This window comes from Orcinus orca, chromosome 16 (genome assembly GCF_937001465.1).
Source record: "Orcinus orca chromosome 16, mOrcOrc1.1, whole genome shotgun sequence".
Taxonomy (NCBI): domain Eukaryota; kingdom Metazoa; phylum Chordata; class Mammalia; order Artiodactyla; family Delphinidae; genus Orcinus; species Orcinus orca.
In genome coordinates, this window is record NC_064574.1 from 5,517,192 (window position 1) to 5,537,704 (window position 20,513).

General features: G+C 42.2%; 1 protein-coding gene across 3 annotated transcripts in view; it reads right to left on the reverse strand.

Annotated features, from left to right (window-relative positions):
* The window catches only part of VAPB (VAMP associated protein B and C), a 48,898-nt gene that overhangs the window by 21,744 nt on the left and 6,641 nt on the right, over nucleotides 1-20,513 (reverse strand). The window contains exons 1-2 of one of the 3 annotated variants that reach the window (XM_033410417.1): nucleotides 4,118-4,181; nucleotides 440-592 (exon numbers count right to left, since the gene is read on the reverse strand). In XM_033410417.1, coding sequence (XP_033266308.1) covers nucleotides 440-592; nucleotides 4,118-4,166 — 202 coding nt within the window. In that variant the 5' untranslated portion in view covers nucleotides 4,167-4,181. Of the gene's footprint in view, nucleotides 1-439; nucleotides 593-4,117; nucleotides 4,182-20,513 lie in introns of those variants that run through there. The other 2 variants (XM_033410418.2, XM_004282310.4) reach the window with 2 other exon arrangements.

A 20,513-nucleotide genomic window follows, 5' to 3' on the forward strand; every position in this document is an offset into this window, starting at 1 on the left:
AGTTACCAATCACTGGAAATGACATGAGCTTAATGTCAGAAATCATTTAGCTTAAATAAGAAAATAACTCCATTTAGCTTTCTCCCACAAAGTAAAATTAAGTTTGTTTAGCCCTTTTTTATTTACTGCCAAAGGGCAGATTTAATTTCAAGGGAGCGAAAACCAAACTCATTCTGAAGCAAAGTCTGAAGTTACCACTTTAATTATGCTCTAACTATTGAGGCACGAAGGCTGTAAGCATTAAACTAAAGAGACTTTAATTATGGAAGAACAACAGGTGAGTGGGACCCACAGAGCTTTTTAATCAGAGGGTGGGGGCTTGTGGGGGAGAAAACGACCATATTATTTTGCTATACTGCACACACAAGCTTTAAGAGATCCCACTACTTCTAGGGGGCCTTTTTAGCCCACCCTGTTGGCCTTCATTCTCAGAACTTACCAGATACATTAATAGAGGCCCCTGCATCAATGATCCCACTGTTGGGCCTCACGCAGTACCTACGTGGTGCCGTGGTCTTCACTTTAAAACACACATTTCGGTCTGTCGGGTTGCCAAGCTTTAGGTTGGTGGTGACAACGTCGGTGAAGGGACCTGTGGAATGAGACAGAGATTAATTGGGGATCTCAGGAGGATCGTTTAGAAGAAAGACTGATTTATGGTCTGGGGTCAGGAGGGATGTGCAAATATGGTTAATCCAAAACCATCTCATTATGATGGATGGGAGAGACCAGCTGAGGCTGACGCACTAACAGTAACAGCTAACATTCACCAGGTTCTCACCACGCCACCAGGCACCTGGCCTAGTGAGTGTCCTAGCATACGGTGTCTCCGTGACACCTCACAAATCCATGGTTACTGCCGGAGGAGAAAACGGAGGCTCGGGATGACGCACCGCCTGTCTGAAGTTTTCATGCTAGTTAGCGGTAGTCAGGATCTGGAACCAGGCAGCCTGAATCCAAGGCCAGTTCTTAACCTATGCTGAACACTGATTTCCGCAATAACAAGATGAAATCTAACAGGGAGAATGTAAAGGACTGGACCTGGGTCCAAAATGATTATCAAAGGCAGAGTGTGCCCACAGTAGTAGAGAGGCAAGAATGACGCTGAGGTGTTAATGGTCTATACACACAAACTGCCCCCACAGCAACACAGTGTCGCTGCAGAAAAGGTAACATCATCTCAGGCTGTGGCAAGTTCAGAGTCCTGCTGGGCAGCCCACCCCTGAAACATCACGTTCAGTTTTAACTACCCAGGGTACTGGGAAGATTGAAACAAAGTGCCCTGAGGGTATTTTTTATCATTATTATTTATTCATTTTCTACTTTATTAGATTTTTTAATTAAAAAAGTAAAACATGCTTCTTAAAACAAGCCAAATAATAAAGGATGTATAAAGAGGAAGTTAATCAGCTTTCCCTTGTCCCCTGAGGTAACTAATATTCACAATATGGGAGCTGTTTCCACATCACGTATGCTTACACAAGCAGTACACACATACATGAGTGAGGAGGGGGGATTAACAAAAATGGGATCATACCATTTACATTACTCTGAGACTTCTCCAACACCTGACCACTAGGGTTTATCAAGAAATCGGGTGGGGGGGTGAACTACAAGGTCTCTTAGGACCTCTTCAACCTCTTTTCAAATTCACATCTTTTCACTATGTAAATCAATGATGTTTTTGTGTTTCCTCCAGGCAAGCTCTTTACCCCATCTTTACATTCACAGGAAGTAAGAGATGGGGTGGGGAGGTATGTGTGCTCCTGTGTTCACAAACTAAGAAACACATGAAGTTGGTTCATCTGCTCCCTACGGAGATCCACAACCAAGACGTTTAAATCTGCGCCTTGAAAATTTTTCAATGAGACTCTGAGCTCCTGAGGACAAGAATGATACCAGTTTCTGTATCTCCAGCACTGTGCCTGGCATGTGGTAAAGGGGTGTGTGTGGAGAGAGGGGGCAGGGAGAGAGAGAGACAGAGACAGAGACTGACTGAGAGTCACTCACCAAGGAGGAAAAGTACCTCGTGGATTACCACTAGCAAAATTAAAATCTCAGGCTGCGTTCTCGCCTCTGGAGGTGCTCTGGGCATGAAAAATCAATCTGATATGGGCTTAACAAATATAAATTAAGAAATCAATAACGGTGAAAAGAAAGAAAGGAAAAGGGACTCAATTCCAATAAAATAAACTGCAGCCAGTTCCGCTAGAAAGCTTATTTTGAAAACGTGAATCTGTTTCAGTGTGATTGATGTGCATATTATGGGGACAATCTGAGCATAAAATGGATTTCACATTTGCTTATGTGTGATTTTGTCTGCAAGAAACGCTAAGTGATCACAGAAAACTGCACCCAGCTGCACTGAGTGGCACAGAAATACACAAAATACACAACTACACACACCTCAATCACCCACCAGCACCTCCGTTCACCGTGTGGGACAGGGGCCACACCCATCCTCACCTGGTGTCACCTTCCCTGTGATTTCGGGTAACCCTCCTTCCTCCACTTCAGTACCTCACAAACTGCAACTCTCTTCCAACGCCCACTTCCACAGGCAAACTTCAGGTCTTTTTCAAGGTAAAATGCCATATTTATTATAGTATGTATATATTTCCGAGCCATTTAATGTGCGCAAAACTGTGCTTCTGCTTGTATCAGGTTCCTGTCTTTGTGCGTGTGTGACCAGCAAAGGTTTTGAGTGCTGTGCACCTAACCTCGTTTCCTCCTCCTAAGTCCTATGGTTTTTACTGTGCTATTTTGTATAGGATGGCGATTTTTAGGAACGCATGTGCCGCGTTGTAGCAGGACTGATTATACTACTAGATTATCTATTGTTTTGTAGTTACTTATACTAAAAGCTATTCCCATTCTTTGAGCAACGACACCTTCAGGAACGAAATGCCTAGGGAATTCCCCAGTGGTCCAGCGGTTAGGACTCCACGCTTTCACTGCCAAGGGCAAGGGTTCAATCCCAGGTCGGGGAACTAAGACCCCACAAGCCACGTGGCAGGGCGCCCCCCCCCCCCAAAAAAAGAATGAAATGCCTAGACAGAATTTCTCCATTTGCTTACCTTTCCAATAAGCCCTGCCCTTGGCCCCGTGGCAGTCAAGCTGGACGCCACAAGAGGGAGGCACTTTGTAGGTCCGGCTGTGGCCAGGCATGGGGAAAGGCAAGGCCTCTGCTATCTGATCCCGCCTACTGACTCCATCACACATAACCCTCTCTTGACATGCTAAGTCATCTCCTTACTGAGAACTAAAAGCTGACACAGGAGGGTGGGTACCCTGTGGCCCAACAGGATTTTCAGCCACGGTGAGCGACAGCCAGACGCTGACCACGCTCCATCCTCGTATCAAATTCTTGGCCTCTCGGGAGAAAAAAGACACGTGGTGCTGAGGCAGTCTTTTCGGGATTATGGAGGCAGCAGCTCTCCACGACTCTACCCTTTTCCGCTCTCCAACACATGCAGTCTGGCTCAGAATGAAGATGGAGAAAGTCTGATCTCCCGTTAAGCCTCTTTGCTTGAAGTGGATATCACTTCAGCAATGGTAATAGAAAAAAAGAACAACTAAACACAACTCAAGTTTTCTGGAGTCAAAGAAAGCAATTAAACAAACACACAAACACAAGCTCAGACAGACCTACACGGGCACAATCACGATGTACATATATTCCTTGGCCCTCATGTAAAAGGTGCCAATCACAAGGACTTACATGCCAATCATATAAGCAGAGCTCCAGCTCGAATGACCCCACAATGCTGGGGGGGAAAGGAGAAGAAAACAGACAAAAACTGTGAGACACCTGAAAAGGGGTGCGCTTTCAAATATAAGGCCTACGGGGGAAAACAGTACTCTCACCAACAACCTGAAGGTGCTTCATAAACTAACAGGCCTTAAAGCTTTCCAGATAGAAGCTTAAAGTTATTTGTTTCAACAAAATTCTGCCTCAAGAACATGGAAACATCTTCAGTTCAGAATGCCAAGAATTCATAAGGCCCCACAAACACATCCAAAAAAATAGAGGATTTTCTAAGGTGGTTTGAAGTTTACTAAGCAGAAAATAGGGATGCTGGCAAGATTCCACGGTGATGAAATTAAGAGCACTTACTTGTTTCCAGCTCAGTTTCTCCCGTCTCTTCCTCCTCACCCTGCCTCATCAGAGGGGGGAGTTTAAGTGTCTTTATCCTTTACAATGACCTTTTCTTCTAGGTATTCCACAAAAATAAAGCAAATTTAACTGTAAACACTAATCTGCTTTTGGAAATTCCACCAGTTAACCCATTACATAGCAATCTAAATAATATTTCAGCCTATAAGATTCACCTAAAAAGTAGTCTAAATTATTGAAAGACAAACGATATTTGTGTAATAAGCAGAATAAAATAAATATCCCAGATTTCTCCCTCAACACTCAATCCTGAGCCATTAAGTGTTAGAGATTTCGGGCTTCCCTGGTGGCGCAGTGGTTGGGAGTCCGCCTGCTGATGCAGGGGACACGGGTTCGTGCCCCGGTCTGGGAAGATCCCACATGCCGCGGAGCGACTGGGCCCGTGAGCCATGGCCGCTGAGCCTGCGCGTCCGGAGCCTGTGCTCCTCAACGGGAGAGGCCGCAGCGGTGAGAGGCCCGCGTACCGAAAAAAAAAAAAAAAAAAAGTGTTAGAGATTTCTTGGGCTTACATAGGTTTTATTTTTAAAAATCTGGAATAAACTATACTAAAAATATGTGCAAGTGAACAACATCATTGATAAAATAGCAAAGTCTCATGTGTAAAAATCATGACATTTTGTAAAAACAGGCCAACCCTTCTCTCCTCTCCCTGGGCAATTGACTCTAAGAATTTTATTGAAAACAAATTCTATTCGATTTGAGTAATTATAGGAAATAAATCATGTTACTGTTCTCCTTTTCCCCTCTATTAATGAATCAGAATACACAAAAACCTCAATAAAAATGATGTAATAAGGGCTTATGAGAATCATTCATATTTTTACTAGTCATTTTCATTTCATAGAACTGCCATTTCCATGAAAGCATTATGTAAAAAATGGGATTTTCCTATACCAACATGCTATTTATCACCAATGAACAGAGTCAATTTACAAATGAAATCTTCAAAAATGAGACTTTTTTATTTTAAAAGATGAAAAAAATGATTTGGTATCTCTAGCACTGCAGCACCTCCTTTTAAGCATTTTTCTTTCTAATCTTCCTTATTTCAGATAGTTATACAGATATTTAAGAATTATCATCTAACATGTGAAAAAGGAGGTCCAAAAAAATGAAGCAACATGAATCTGGGAGAAATTAGGAATATTCCTTAAAGTTTTAATTTTTCTCCTTTTTAACAATCTGAATAATGTTCTTCATGCCCTATATTATGCATATTCATCTGTGAAAATTCTTGTGAGTCTGATAGATGCTCATGAATAGCATTAACTAACGCGAATATGAATTCCATGACATGCTCTAAAACATACTAAGATAAAACTAAGCACAGTATAAACTATTCCTTCCACCCAGGTTTGGCTTATTGTCATTTTAAAGTGTGTATTTTAAAACTGTAAGAAGATCTAGAATTGGCCTTAGAAAGTAAATAATACAATTTCAGCAGAAATATGCATAGCATTAAAAGTAAAAGCAGGAACAGTTAATTTTTCAGTCTTACTTACAAAAATGGAGTCTCAGCATTATAAAGCGCTGGTTTTAAAGGGCAAGGAAAGAAGGTCATAATCCAGCAAACGAGATTCTCAACAGTAAGACATCAGGTTTCAGGTATTGACAATTTCATCAAAAATGGCTAGATAAACTTATCAATCAAGAAACACAAGAGCATTCTGTGGAAAAAGTATTCCATTAAATTTTTACACATTTTAGCAATCTATGCACGGTTTAAGAGTACTTCCTTCCTGTAATCGTTCATTCCAAGATCCATGGAAGAAAAGACTATAACAAAACTCTTCCTTTCAGAAAATGCAAATAACCATTTTCACAAAAGAATAACTTAAGCATTCAGGTCCCAATGACTGTAAAAGGTGACAGTGAAACTCCAAATGAACTCAAAACTCAATCTTGACCTTACTTATCTGTGTAACCTTAAGCATATCGTATCACCCCATATGTAAAGAGCAGGACAGAAATTAAGGGGTAATATTTTTCCTTAGCAATTCAACTAGAAAACAAAGATAGATACACACACACACACACACACACACACACACACACACACACACACACACGAAACTATAAAACTCCTAGATGATAACATAAGAAAATCTAGATAACCTTGGGTTTGGCGATGACTTTTCAGATACAATACGGAAGGCACAAACCATGAAAGAAATAATTGATAAGCTAGACTTCATTAAAATTAAAAATGTTTGTTCTGCAATGGATACTGTTAAGGAGAATGCGAAGACAAGCAAGCCACAGACTGGGAGAAAATATGTGCAAAATATTTAAAGTATTTAATAAAGGACTGTCACCCAAAATATATAAAGAACTCTTAAAACTCAACAATAAGAAAATGAACAACTGAACTTAAAAAAAATGGGCAAAAGATCTGAACAGACACCTCAGTAAAGAAGATATACAGGTGGAAAAAATATACAAGTGAAAAGATGTTCAACATATGTCATTAGGAAATTGCAAATTAAAACAACAAATGAGATACCAATACACACTTATTAGAATGGCCAAAATTTAAAACACCGACAGCATAAAAGGCTGGCAAGGATGTGGAGCAACAGTTCTCATTCCTCGCTGCTGCGAATTCAGAATGGTATGGAACTTTGGCAGACAGTGTGGCTGTTTCTTAAAAAACCCAACATACTCTTGCCACACAATCCAGCAATCACACTCCCTGGTATTTACCCAAAGGAGCTGGAAACTCACGTCCACACAAAAATGTGCACACAGATGTTTACAGCAACTTTATTCATACTGCCAAAACTTGAAAGCAACCAAGATGTCCTTCAGTAGGTAAATAAACGGTGGTATATATAGACAATGGAATATCATTCCATACTAAGATGAGCCATCACACCATTAAAATTCAGACACAGACGAATCTTAAATGCATATTACTAAGTTAAAGAAGCCAATCTGAAAAGTCTATAACCTGTATAATTCCAACTATATAACATTAAGGAAAAGGCAAAACTATGAAGATAGTGGTTGCCAGGGTTAAGATGGAAGGGAGGGATACAGAGACTGAATACAGAGGGTTATTAGGACAGTGAAACTATTCTGTATGATACTATATTGGTGGATACATGTTATTATACATTTATCAAAACTCACAGGATGTACTACACCAAGACCGAACCCTGACGCAGACTACGGACTTTGGGTGACAATGACGTGTCAATGCAGCTTTATCAATTGTAACGCACGTACTACTCTAGTGCTGGACGTTGACGGTGGAGGAGACTGTGCATGTGTGCAGCCGGGGCAACCCTCTGTACTTTCTGCTCAATTTTGCTGTGAACCTAAAACTGCTCTAAAAAAAAATAAAGCTTTTTCTTTTCCCCCCAAAAAAGAAGGAAGAAAAAAGTATTTGGTCTTCATATTAATCCACTTTTGGTGGCACCCCCACAGTTTCAGATAGTAAATATGACTGATTTTAATATACTGTGTATGTATAATTGAATAAATAAATAAAGATGCTTTGTTTTGCTTTTCTTCCATTTTCTGGAGTTCATGAAATTCTGGTGTTGCAAATACATATCCTTCCTTTGTAATATGTGTCCTGAGGTAGCCACAATACTTTGAAACTCAAACTATGTGTTACCAAGTAAGTTATATGCCAATTTGATATATAATTTATCAGCTCTCAGCTTTCCAGATATAAATTTAAAGTTATTAGCTCCATAAGTTTTTTTCCACTCTACATAAAAAGAGCTATATTATTTTATACTCTTTTATAAACACAATTTAGGTACAATATCTCTTGTTTCTTCAACACTTCCAAAAAACAAGTTACCATATGTCATTTCAACTCTGAAAAGATTACCTTCTGGAAAGGTAATAATCTGTCTCCAGAAGCCTAGGACTGATGATGGATTTTGTTAAGACAATGAAATTATGCTTGAGGTTTCAATACAATAGACCCTGATACACAGAGTCTATTGTAAAAGTATATTAAGATGGGGGAAATGGACACTGTCAAGTAAAAATCTGTTGGATATCTTATAGACGTCTTTAAAATTTATCCTTTGACAGTGTATTTTCATTAAAGGTATCCTATTGCTTCCTACTTTCCCTAACCATCTGCAATGCACCAATCCTCACATTATTTTTCTTGTTTATGTAAGGCTTCCACTTTCAGAATGTAAACTCCAAAAACACAGAGACTTTTCTGTCCCTCTTGTGTTCACCGCTGATCATCAGTTTCCAGAACACTTCCAGACATAGCGCAGATGCGCAATAAATATGCTGAACAAATGAGTAAAACGGCCGTGCCACACTTCTCTCTACTTTAAACAATGCTTCCAGTCTTCCTGCACCCTCCCTCCTGGATGCACCACCAGGCTCGGGGCGAACCAACACTGAGCTGGCTGCTGACTGCTCCCTCCGCAGCACTATCCCCCTTTTCATCTTCTACCTAAGACTTACCACTGACTGATAGTTCATGTGTTCCTTTCCTGCCTGTTTCCCACCTAGAGTGAATCTCCACATGATTCAGCACTGGAAGGTCTGAGTCTAGAAGAGCGCAACACACTGTTGCACTAAAGGCTCAGTGTGTGCGGCATAAATGAACATCAGACTTCCTCAGAGGCGATTCAACTCTGATTCTGACACGTTTCCTATAAACGAATGCCTAGTCCATAACTTTGATCTGAAATCATGATATATTTTTGTTCATACACAGGTTGAAGGTACTAAAAATGTTCACTTGTGTCAATGATGCCTTCGTCATTATTATTCTATGATAATTTTGTTTAAAGTTGCCCCTTCAAAAAATATGAAAAACAGATTTCATAGTAACAGCTATTCAAAGACGGTAAGCTCTTAAATAACCATGAATTCAAGAGTAAGGACACTGGGAGATAATTTTTTAAAATCTATTTTCTTGATTTAATTATTAGCTCACACGTTAATTCAAAGCTTCAGAAACAAAAATAAAGCTTTGCAACCAATGTGCCTTTAATGGCAGACAGTGGATTCCAATATTTCAGCAGAAAGCCTAATTATGTACCTCTTCTTCTGAAAGAACCACACATAAAGAACCCTACACATACACATAACTTTCCCAAAGAAATCTTAGAATGCAAAGTGTTCTAAATTAATAAAGTAACCTACCTGATATCCTTGGAGAAGGCCAGCTACTGAGAAACATCATACCCATTATTATAGCAAGAGAAATCAAAAACCAAGAATACTCACTAATGATGCCATCAAAGGCACACTAGACGCCAGCTTGACTGAGATAGGCTATACCAACCTTTAAGGCTGCTTATTCAACTCACTAGTTTCCTAGCTCCTTTGGGGCAAAAAGAAGTAAAACTCAGTCTCCCATCAACTCCATGGGTGGGAAAAACTAGACCACAAGGCACCCTACTGTAGTGTAAGAATCCAATGGATAAAGTACTATGGAAGTGTAAGATCAAACTCAGGAGAGCTACCTGCAAAAGACATAAAGCTGGACAGCAAGGAACACCTTAGGAAACTGAAGGATATTTGGAGCTTATGTTAACAGATAAGCAATTACTATTAGAATATATAAAGAACTCTTATTAAGAATAAATGTGTTGGGACTTCCCTGGTGGCACAGTGGTTAAGAATCTGCCTACCAATGCAGGGAACACGAGTATGATCCCTGGTCTGAGAAGATCCCACATACCGCGGAGCAACTAAGCCCATGTGCCACAACTACTGAGCCTGTGCTCTAGAGCCCGTGTGCCACAACTACTGAAGCCCGTGGGCCTAGAGCCTACGCACCTCAACAAAAAGTAGCCCCCGCTCGTCGCAACTAGAGAAAGCCTGCACACAGCAACAAAGACCCAATGCAGACCGAAAAAAAAAAAAAAAAAATTCTTATGAAGGAATACTATACAGCAATTAAAAAGAATGAGCTACATCTGTATTTCAACAATAGATGGGTCTCAAAAAACATGTTACGTGATACATACACCACAATAGCACATTAGGTAATACAGAAAAAAATGGAAATAGTTCACACTAGATTCCTCTGGAAAGTGAAGAAGAGATCTGGAGCATGAACGGGCAGATGTGGAGGACAAACATGTCTTCAAATTCTTGGTGAAGGTTTATTTATTAAAGAAAAACTTTACAAGTCTAACAAATTATTAACATTTAGTTATTCTGTATTTGGGTGTTTATTAAATTATATGTATTTTTGTGTATTTACATTTTTTTCCACAGGAAAAAAGCAATAGTTTAAGATCCAGACAATGTTCTGAGAGAATTTTCTTCTTGTCCAGAATGCTTTGTATACATGAAAATACTAGAATCCTGAATTGTGGAGCTGTTGAAAACCAATATACACACATCAATAGCCATTCCTGTGTAATTTTTATAAAAATCAAGGTTATTATTTAAAACACGTTTAGAGTAGAAGTGGTCTCACTAATTCAAGACAAAGACCCAAACTCAAAATTTTGACAAAATCTATTATAAAAACTTTGAAGACTAGAAGCCTTTACCCATCTAGAGATAAATTCTTTTTTTTTTTCCCCGAAATTTATTTATTTTATTTATTTATTTTTGGCTGTGTTGAGTCTTCGTTGCTGCGCCTGGGCTTTCTCTAGTTGCGGTGAGCGGGGCTACTCTTCATTGCAGTGTGCGGGCTTCTCATTGCAGTGGCTTCTCTCATTGCAGAGCACGGGCTCTTGGCGCGTGGGCTTCAGTAGTTGCGGCACACAGGCTCAGTAGTTGTGGTGCACGGGCTTAGCTGCTCCATGGCATGTGGGATCTTCCCGGACCAGGGCTCGAACCTGTGTCCCCTGCATTGGCAGGCGGATTCTCAACCACTGTGCCACCAGGGAAGCCCTAGAAATAAATTCTATGACTACTTTCGTTAATGCAACATTTCTTTTCTAAATAGAAAAATGGCTAAAAGTATTATATAAGAGCTGAAGTTTCGTACATTCTACCTATACCCAGCACTAAAACAGATTATTTTAAGGTAATGGCACACCTATCTAGTGTGAATTTTATATCAGTTCTAAAAGTATCTTAGACTCAGTTTTTTTTCAATGCATAATCTTTGACCCATTGACTAACAAACATCTAGTAATTTTTCTTTATTTAGGAGACCAAATTTGTGATTAGGGTGATCATGAAGTTAAACAAAAAGATAAGCAATATTCTACTCCAGTTAAAATTCTACCTGTAAAGGAGAGTGGCAAAACATGACATTTTTTTTCACACAAAGCAGGAAGAATCAAGACAGATATTATGCCCAAAGGAGTTATATGCATGATTAGAGAGCAAGGGGTCCCAATTTCTCATGGTCATTGTGGCTGGAACTTGACTGAGTTATAAATTAACAGGTCAAGTCAAGTGCCTAGAGTCAGTAACAGCAGAAGTAAAAACTTCCCCAAAATGTTCAACCTTCAGTGGAGATGACAACATATGAAAAACCTCCACACCAAAATCAACACGTCCCAATTCACAGCAAACACAGAGGAGTGAAGCAAAAACACACTTAGCATTCTGCACCTCTATGGTCCAAGTCGAATTTTCAATTTGTGAACAATGAGAAATAGCAGAATGTGGTTTATCAGTTAGTATGTAATCTGCTCTGGTTTCCTTTTCAATAGAGAACCTAAGTGGCTATACAAGTGAAAAGAGATTATCAACCAGGTCAGCAGCTTCTTAAACAAATTCAACAAGAGGCCAGGGAAAAAGGCTGTGAGACTTGGGTGGAAAATATTTTCCATTTTCCCCTTTCTTGACTTTGGAAATCATACTCATTCTTCGAAGTTTTGCTCAAATGTCCTCTCTTTTGGAAAGGCTTACGTCACCTCTCAGTTGGAAAAAATTATTCCTCCCTATACTGTGTTCTAACGATAAACTGAGAATTGCCAAATTTATATCCACAGCCTGACCCTCTCCCCTGATGTCCACTTACAGCTGTACTAAGCATCTCAAGTTTATCATGGCCAAAGAGCAGAGTCCCATTCCCCTCCCCCAAACCCAGTGTTTCCCATCTCAGGAAAAGAAACCACCATTCACCAAAATGCTTGAGCCAAAAGCAGTTACCTTAGTTTCCTCTCTTCCTCTCCTGCTCCACATTTGACCTTTCAGCCAGCTCTACCTTCAAAAGAGATTTGGAATCTGAGCACTTCTCATCCCATTCTCTCCACTGCCACCGCCCTGGTCCAAGCCACAGTCTCTTGGCCTGGGTTACGGATAACTGTATGGATTACAGATGGATGGATGGATGATGGACAACTGTGTGCATGATGGATGAGTAGATGGATGATGGATAACTGTATGGATGACGGATGGGTGGACGAGTTACAGATAACTGTAGCAGCCTCATGGCTTCCACACATCTCCCACAGCCTACGTTCCCCACACCGACCATGCTCTTTTAAAAAGACTCCTGGTCAGAATCCTCCATGCCTTCCCACATCACAACAAAATCCAAAGTCCTTCCCGTGGCCTGTCTACCAAGAGCTCCTCCTTCCTCCCTGAGCCCATCTCCTACTGCACCACTCCATCGTTCAACTGCAGGCAAAGTGACTGTGCTGCTCCTTGAACACACCAAGCCCATCACCATCCGAGGGCCGTGCACTTGCCGTCCCCTCTCTCTCTAATGCTCTTCCCCCCAGCTTGCACGCTCATTTTACACAGGTCTCAGTTCAAACATCACCTTCTCGGAAACTCAGCCTTCCCCAGTTACCCTCTTTAAAACAGAACCCACTCCCAACCAAACCCCTTTATCCTGCGTCCACCCCCACTCCCCATTCAGCACCTACCATTATCTGATACCATATTATACGTATTTCCCATCCTTTTATATACTGCCCATCTTCCCCACTAGAAGGTTTTGTCAGTTTTTTCATCTCGGTGTCTCAAGTACCCGGGACAGTATTTAGCACACTGCAGGCATCCAGTAAGTAACTGACGACTGCACAGTCCAGGTACTGCGCTAGGCTCTCAAGCTAGAGAGATGACACTGCTGCCCCTGCCCAGAACCCTGAAAAGACCCATCCAGAGCTAATGAATAAGAATCTCCAGGGCTTCCCTGGTGGCGCAGTGGTTGGGAGTCCGCCTGCCAATGCAGGGGACGCGGGTTCATGCCTCCGTCTGGGAAGATCCCACATGCCATGGAGCGGCTGGGCCCGTGAGCCATGGCCGCTGAGCCTGCACGTCCGGAGCCTGTACTCCGCAATGGGAGAGGCCCGCGTACCGCAAAAAAAAAAAAAAAGAATCTCCAGGGTTGAGGCTCCGGAATGATGTATCTTGAAAAAACATTATCAAACAACAGTAACATTAGTTAACACTGAACAGGTCTATTCTAAGCACTTTACATGTGCTAATTCACTAATCCTCTCCTAACATACCACAAAGTGAAGAATCTGAGGCACAGAAGTTAAATACTTTATCCCAGGTCATATAGCTTTTAGGTGGTAGATCCAGGATTCACATCCAAGCATTTTAGCCCCAGAGTTCACACTCTTAACTGCTGGGTTGTACACGACCTCTCATTGCACTGAATACCATGTGAAAGATAATATATAAAGTTTTGTGTAAACGCAGGAGGGCGGGGAGTTGAACACTGAGGGGAAGTCCCAGAGTTTGAAAAGATAAAGGAACCTACATTCTCAGTTGGAGGAAAAGCCCTGGGGTAAGCACGGTGTGGTGTGATCAAAGTGCAAGAGGCCTTTGTAAGGGAGACCATATGGCTGCAGAAGAAGGGGTTTGAGGGAAGGGAATGAACTGAGAACCGGGAGGGGTGGCGGGAAATCATGTCTGCTTATGCTTTTTAAAGGCTTATAGTTTAAGTAAAGCCGTAAACCTACACAAGTCTGGCAATGAGCTCTGTGGAAGGAAATGAAAGGAAGAATATTAAAAATGACGCTAGGAAGGCAGGTATGAGGAAGGAAAATGGGTTTCCTTCTCCTCAGGGGCTCTGAAAAGTATTCACCGCCTCTGCCAGCATTCAGGAGCAACCAGATACAAGAGGAGATGTACTCACACATCTGTGTGTATGTGAGTGTTTGAATATTTTAGTTGTTTAAAATAGAGAATAAAAGCCGAGACCGTTTTAAAAATAAAGAAGTGTGACCCAGTTTTGAAAGGCTGTGATGCTGGCCTAAGAATTTTGAACACTAACCTGTAGGACTGAGGGAGCCAACGAACGTCGTTTTAAAATAAAGAAATGACATGATCAATTTCAATTTTTAGAAAATAATTCTGAAAAGTGTATCCAGGATAGCTTGAAGGGTGAGGGAAGTAAGGAGTAAATTAGAAACAGGGAGTTGGGACATGGGGCAATAATACTGAAGAGAGAGGGCCTACACTCAGGATACGGCAGTGGGCAGAAACAGAAGCAGAGGGGTGCAGGAGACGCTGCTCATGAAAATGGACTGACTAGACGTGAGCAGCGTGGGATAAGGGGCAGGGAAAGACGAGGTTAGGATCTCTGGCGTACCCCTCTGGGAGCAAGGGCCAGTCCCAAGATACGGCAGACACATTCAACAGGGAACGAGAGCGTAAACCACGAATGCAGCGCGGAATATGGCAAGTCCTGAGGTGTTTTCATGACCACCAGAGAGGCAGAAATGACTGGTAGGCAGATAGCCTAGAGATCAAAAGATCTGCTTGGAGATTTGCAAGTTTTCTGTGTAGAAGTGAGAGCCGAAGGGACTATTAATGCGACAACCCAGAGAATGCTTAAATGGAGAAGACTGAGGACAGAAGGTTGGGGAATGTCAACATCCAGTAAAAGAGATGATAAACGGCTGGGCAGTTCACCAGAAAAGTCAAAGACAAAAGTCACAAAGAGAAACCTGGTGACTGAGAAGGGCTTCAGTGGAGGGGTCAGGAATGAGAATTGAAAGGAGAGTGAAGACGTAAACCAGTCACTGAGACCCACTGCTTCCAAAAATTTACCTGTGATGTAAGACCGAGCATTTGCTTAAGTGGGGGAAGATCTGGAGGAATGTGATTTCCTTTTAGGAAGGGGAAGCTTAAGCATGTTTGCAGGCACTGGGAAAGCATCAAGTAGAACAGGAAGTTGAGACACCAGAAACAGAGAGGCTGACTAGTGGAGCAAGATACCACAAGCGATGGAAGAGGAACGGGGTGAAGCACACCAGGTGAAGGGGTGGTGCGGGCGGTGCTGAGGCCCTGCACCAGGACAGGAGGCGGCGAAACCGAAGCGTGCAGAGGAGAGAAAAGTGACCAATGCTTGGTAGAATATCTTTATTTTCTGAGTGAAAGGCACTATGTCCACATCGATCAGCTGCACACAGCAGGCCTTGTTGATGGGCTTCATCATTCCTTTGCACATTAAGTTTTCTTTTCTTTTTCCCTTCTCACCTTTCTCAACCTGGACGTGAACTCCCTGAGAAGGTGCCTCGTGCCATGCATTATGCTAAGCACTGGGATCAGGGATAGAAGACATGGTCCAAAAAAAGGCAAAGGCCTTGCTGATTAACAGGGGAGGAAGGCAAGTAACCAAACACAACTCACCATGATACGTGCAGGGGCACAGGGGACAGGCACAATGTGAGTGGAGTGTCAGGAAAATGACCTCAAAGTGCAGGAGGGAGCAGTGGGACAGGAGGAGGAATGAACTCATCTTGAGTGATGGAAACAACATATGCAAAAGCTCTACAACCAGGGAGAACCAAAGGCCAGAGCACAAGCATGAGGAAAGGTGATGCTGGAGAGATCAGGGGCACAAATGATTTTCCAGGTCCTGTTAAAGAATTTAAAAGTTTTTCTTTTGGCAATGGGTAGACATTTAAAGATTTTAAGAAAGCAAGAGAACTAATAAGAACCTGCTGTATAAAAAATAAACAAAATAAAATTCAAAACTTCAAAAAAAAAAAAGCAAGAGATAAGCTGAGATTTGCACATTTGAAAGTGCCACCAGTATGGAGAGAAGAAAGACTCAAGGCAGGAAAACCAGGAGAGAAACTATTACAGCCATCCGGGAGGACGATGAGGCAGCCACAGAGGGGACAAGGAAGAAGGGACAGAGCTGAGCCATGGGCTTTCTGAGTTTGAGTCGCTCCACTGTGTGGATGTGGGTACCATTCAAGGAGGTATGTGCAGGAAGAGGAGATTTGGAGAAAAAAGGAAAAGGGAGTGGGGAAAAATACATCTTGGGGCATGCTGCATTTGGAGTATCTGCAGTCCCACATATGGGCTAGGGGCAGGCCTAGGATCATTCATAAATGCTGTTAGAAGCCAAGGGTACTGGCAGAAGAGCTCCCCGACAGGGAAAAAGGAAGACGGGTGGGGACACTGAGAGACAACGAGAAGAGGAGCAAGAAGGCAGGGGGGAACCTGTATCCCTCAGCCTCACCCACAGGACTCCATAAGGAGTGGGTAAAAATGGCCAGATGGGTGGGAGAAAGCCAAAAGAGGGTGATTAAGAAGTGGAAGGGGGCTTCCCTGGTGGCGCAGTGGTTGAGAGTCCGCCTGCCGATGCAGGGGACACGGGTTCGTGCCCCGGTCCGGGAAGATCCCACATGCCGCGGAGCGGCTGGGCCCGTGAGCCATGGCCGCTGAGCCTGCGCGTCCGGAGCCTGTGCTCCGCAACGGGCGAGGCCACAACAGTGAGAGGCCCGCGTACAGCAAAAAAAAAAAAAAGAAGGTGAAGGGAAGAGTGTCAAGTAGCACAATGGCAACAGGTGTCAAATGCTACAGAGGGTACACAGGTGATAAAGAATAAAAATACAACAACAGATGCAGTAATGAAGCAATAAGGTTCCCAGGCAATGACTTTAGGAGTGAATGGGTGGTGAGAGAATGGTGATTAAGACTATTTGCAGAGGCTTGCTAGGATAAGCTACTTCCAGAAGGGAATAGCTAGGGAGAGCAAACGAGACTGAGAAAGCAGTTATTCTTTTTTAAAGGTAGACGGGACAACACTCACACATTTACTGAAGAGGACTAACTGCCAAAGCACTGTGCTCAAAGTCAGGCATGTAGAGAAAAAAAAAGAAACAACCTTACTAGGAAGGGCAAAGGCAACGAAGGCATCCATTTAAAAATTTTTTGAAAGAATAAAATAAAGAGACCCAAATAAACTGACCAAGTTTTCTCTGGACTTCACCAGATGACCTCTCATGTTTCTTCCCCCTCTGCCACTCTCTGAACCAGAGGTCAACTAGGCACCCACAGTAAACTGTGGTCCTCCTGTCCCCAAATTACATGAGAAGTTTTGAATGAGGAGTGTATCTGCAGATTCTCCAAGGAGTGATTCATGGCTTTTCTTCATCCAATTAGTAAAGCAGTGTCTGACTTCGAAAAGGTCAAAAAGCACGGATTTAGATTTTCAGAGCAGTCCATCAGGACACACTTATATGCCAACAAATCAATTCAACCAACAGAATGAGAATCCAAATAAGTCTCCACAAGGACAAACCTTTGGTTTTTCAGCAAATCCCTCTTTTTATTCTTGTGTATATGCTTCTATTTCAAATGGTCAAACCACACACTGAAAAGATGACCAAGTCCAACTTCTTTGGGGTTACTAGCAGAAGAAAAGAATATATTCTATCAGTTACCACTGGGGAAAACAAAAGAAACAAAACCTATAGGAGCTTGCATTCTATAGCATGGAAGACAAAGCAATCAGTAAATAAAGCACAGGGAGAGGATAACATAAACAAAACATGCAGGGCTTCCCTGGTGGCTCAGTGGTTGAGAGTCCGCCTGCCGATGCAGGGGACGCGGGTTCGTGCCCCGGTCCGGGAAGATCCCACATGCCGCGGAGCGGCTGGGCCCGTGAGCCATGGCCGCTGAGCCTGCGCGTCCGGAGCCCGTGCTCCGCAACGGGAGAGGCCACAACAGTGAGAGGCCCGTGTACCGCAAAAAAAAAAAAAAAAAGATAAAAAAAACAAAACATGCAGTGGTACACAATTTGTACAGTTTGAGGTGATGCAGAAAACACTGGAACTGGATAAGAATATCCAAGAATACTCAAGAAAGGTTACTAGGATATAGTGAGCTTTGCAACAGGAACAAGAAGGCTCATTAACTAAAAATCTGAGAGCCCACTAGTGCAAAGCAATGGTAGGTTCTAAGAGAAACACAAACTCCACTTTCTGCCCTCATGGGCTTTCCATCTTTCTTCTTCAGCGAAAATAAATTTTAATCACATGTTTTCAAGACTAGAGCTGGAAGGAACACAAAGTGGCATTGAGTTCAAGCTTCCTCATCCAACAGAAGAGGAAATCAAAGCTGGGTGGGGAGGTGAGCTGAGTGTCTAAGTGACAGCAAGAGTAAGAACAGAAGCCTCCCTTTGTAATACAAAGCACACGAGCTCTAGAGGCTTGAAAGCCCGAGGTGCAAATTATGCATTCCACCAAGTGCTGGGCCCAGTTTCTCTGACTTTTAAAATAGAGATGATGATACTACTGGCTGTTTACCTAGATATGAACTGCTTGTGATGTGGCTTGGAACACTTAGTTCCTTGGGTTCTCTAAAGGCTGGAGGGTGCTCCGAGAATGGAGAGAAAGAGAAAACTGACCTAGGTACCATTCCTTTCCTTCCCTTTTTGCTACTACACTGTAAATGTTGCTGAGTGATGTAATTAAAAGGCAAAATAGGACCCAATCGACCTGCACTGTTTGTGATGACAGACACTGAGGTAATAAAGGCCTTGGAGTGGGGAGTGGGTGGCAGAAGGAAAGATGTGGTGATAACATTAGCACATAATTTTCAACATTCATACATGAATGACACAATCAGAAGTGATCAAGTTAGAACAAAAGTTCTTAGGGGAAAACAGAATTAGTACAAAGATTTTTTTAATCAGTCGCTTTAGCGTTCCAGAACAACTCTGCACTGCGTGGAAGCAGTGACAAAGAAGCCATTACTAGATCACAATGACAATTAAGCACCTTTCCTTCCTTTTTATATCTCGTTTCTCTTTCACTCCTTCTTCTCAATTCCCACTGTCCTATTTCCAGTCCTCCTTTCATCTTCCTAACAACATAATAAATAAGAAAATCCCGGCCCTTCCTAGTGAGCCACACTCCCACTCACTTTTTAAGGGGAGCAATACAGCCAATGTAATGATAAACAACATGGGCTTTGCGGTCAGACAGATCTTGGTTCAAATCCCAGTTCTACCTCTAATTCAGGTCATGAACCTGAGGATGGTAACCATCTACTTCCTAGACCTGTTTTAAGAATAAATGAGCACTTACAGAAAAATGCCTAGCACAAGTCACAGATCTCAAATCCCACCTTTCCTGTAAGGTTCAAACCCCAAAGCTGAATTAACAGTTTTTTCTAAGCTCCCAGTGAGGGACAGCCCATAAGTGTCCCATTTCCACATTCTCCTCCATCCTCCCACCACCTGGAGGCTGGAAACTCTAAGGGCCGGGACTCCTCTCCAGTCCCCACTCCGGTGCCTGGCCCACAGGAAGCTTTCAGGATGCGGTGACCAAACCAACCCTGAGTCACAGTTATGCTATACTCCGTCAGACAAGAGGGGGGTCATCTGTTCATGAAGTAAACCTCAAAGGATGAGCTGTGGAAAAGGAAGAAACCCCAAATGCTCTCAATCGGACAATCATCTATTACGCACACAATCATCATACCCATGCATGTCTCCAAAGCCTCTCCAATCTGATTCATATGCATGGATGTCATCATCTGGGGGAATGATGACTTCCCAAAGTATACCTCCTACAGAATAAAACAGCACTTTCTGATATTCACCTTGAGTTTTTCTCTTTCAACATTTGAGAAATCTCTAGTTATATGTTAATTCACACTTATTTGTTTCTCTGCCTTTGTAGCCCCACCTGTAAGGTTTAAGGTAGCACCTATGAAGGTCACTTATTTCAGACCTTCGTATCTTAATAAGCACCCTTTTGAACTCTAAATTCCCACTTTACAACTGTGCAAACCTGTGAAAATCTCTACCTATAAGTTTCACCCTACCTTCCAAAGACTCCAGAGCAGATGTGCAAATTACTCGAAAGTTAAATGTGTTCTAAATATACCGAATCATGACACACCAATGATACCTGTTATAAAAACTGAATATTCACAAGGTAAATCAAAGAATGCTTTGGAGTCACCAGCATGAACTTTTTAAAAAGTATGCTGAGAAATCCCTCCTAAAAATTCCACAAATAATAATTCTTAATTAATTAATGTTCTTAAGAAATTATCCTGACAGCTCCTAACACTTCCTTAATGGTTAAAAATTCTCTGCCTCCCTCCCTCCAAAATGAAACCCTTTAAGAGTTCATTCTAGAGTCGATGTGAAAGAAAAGGGCTTTGACGCCAGACAAACCTGTGTTGACTCCTTGCACCACTGTGTGCCACAGTGGCC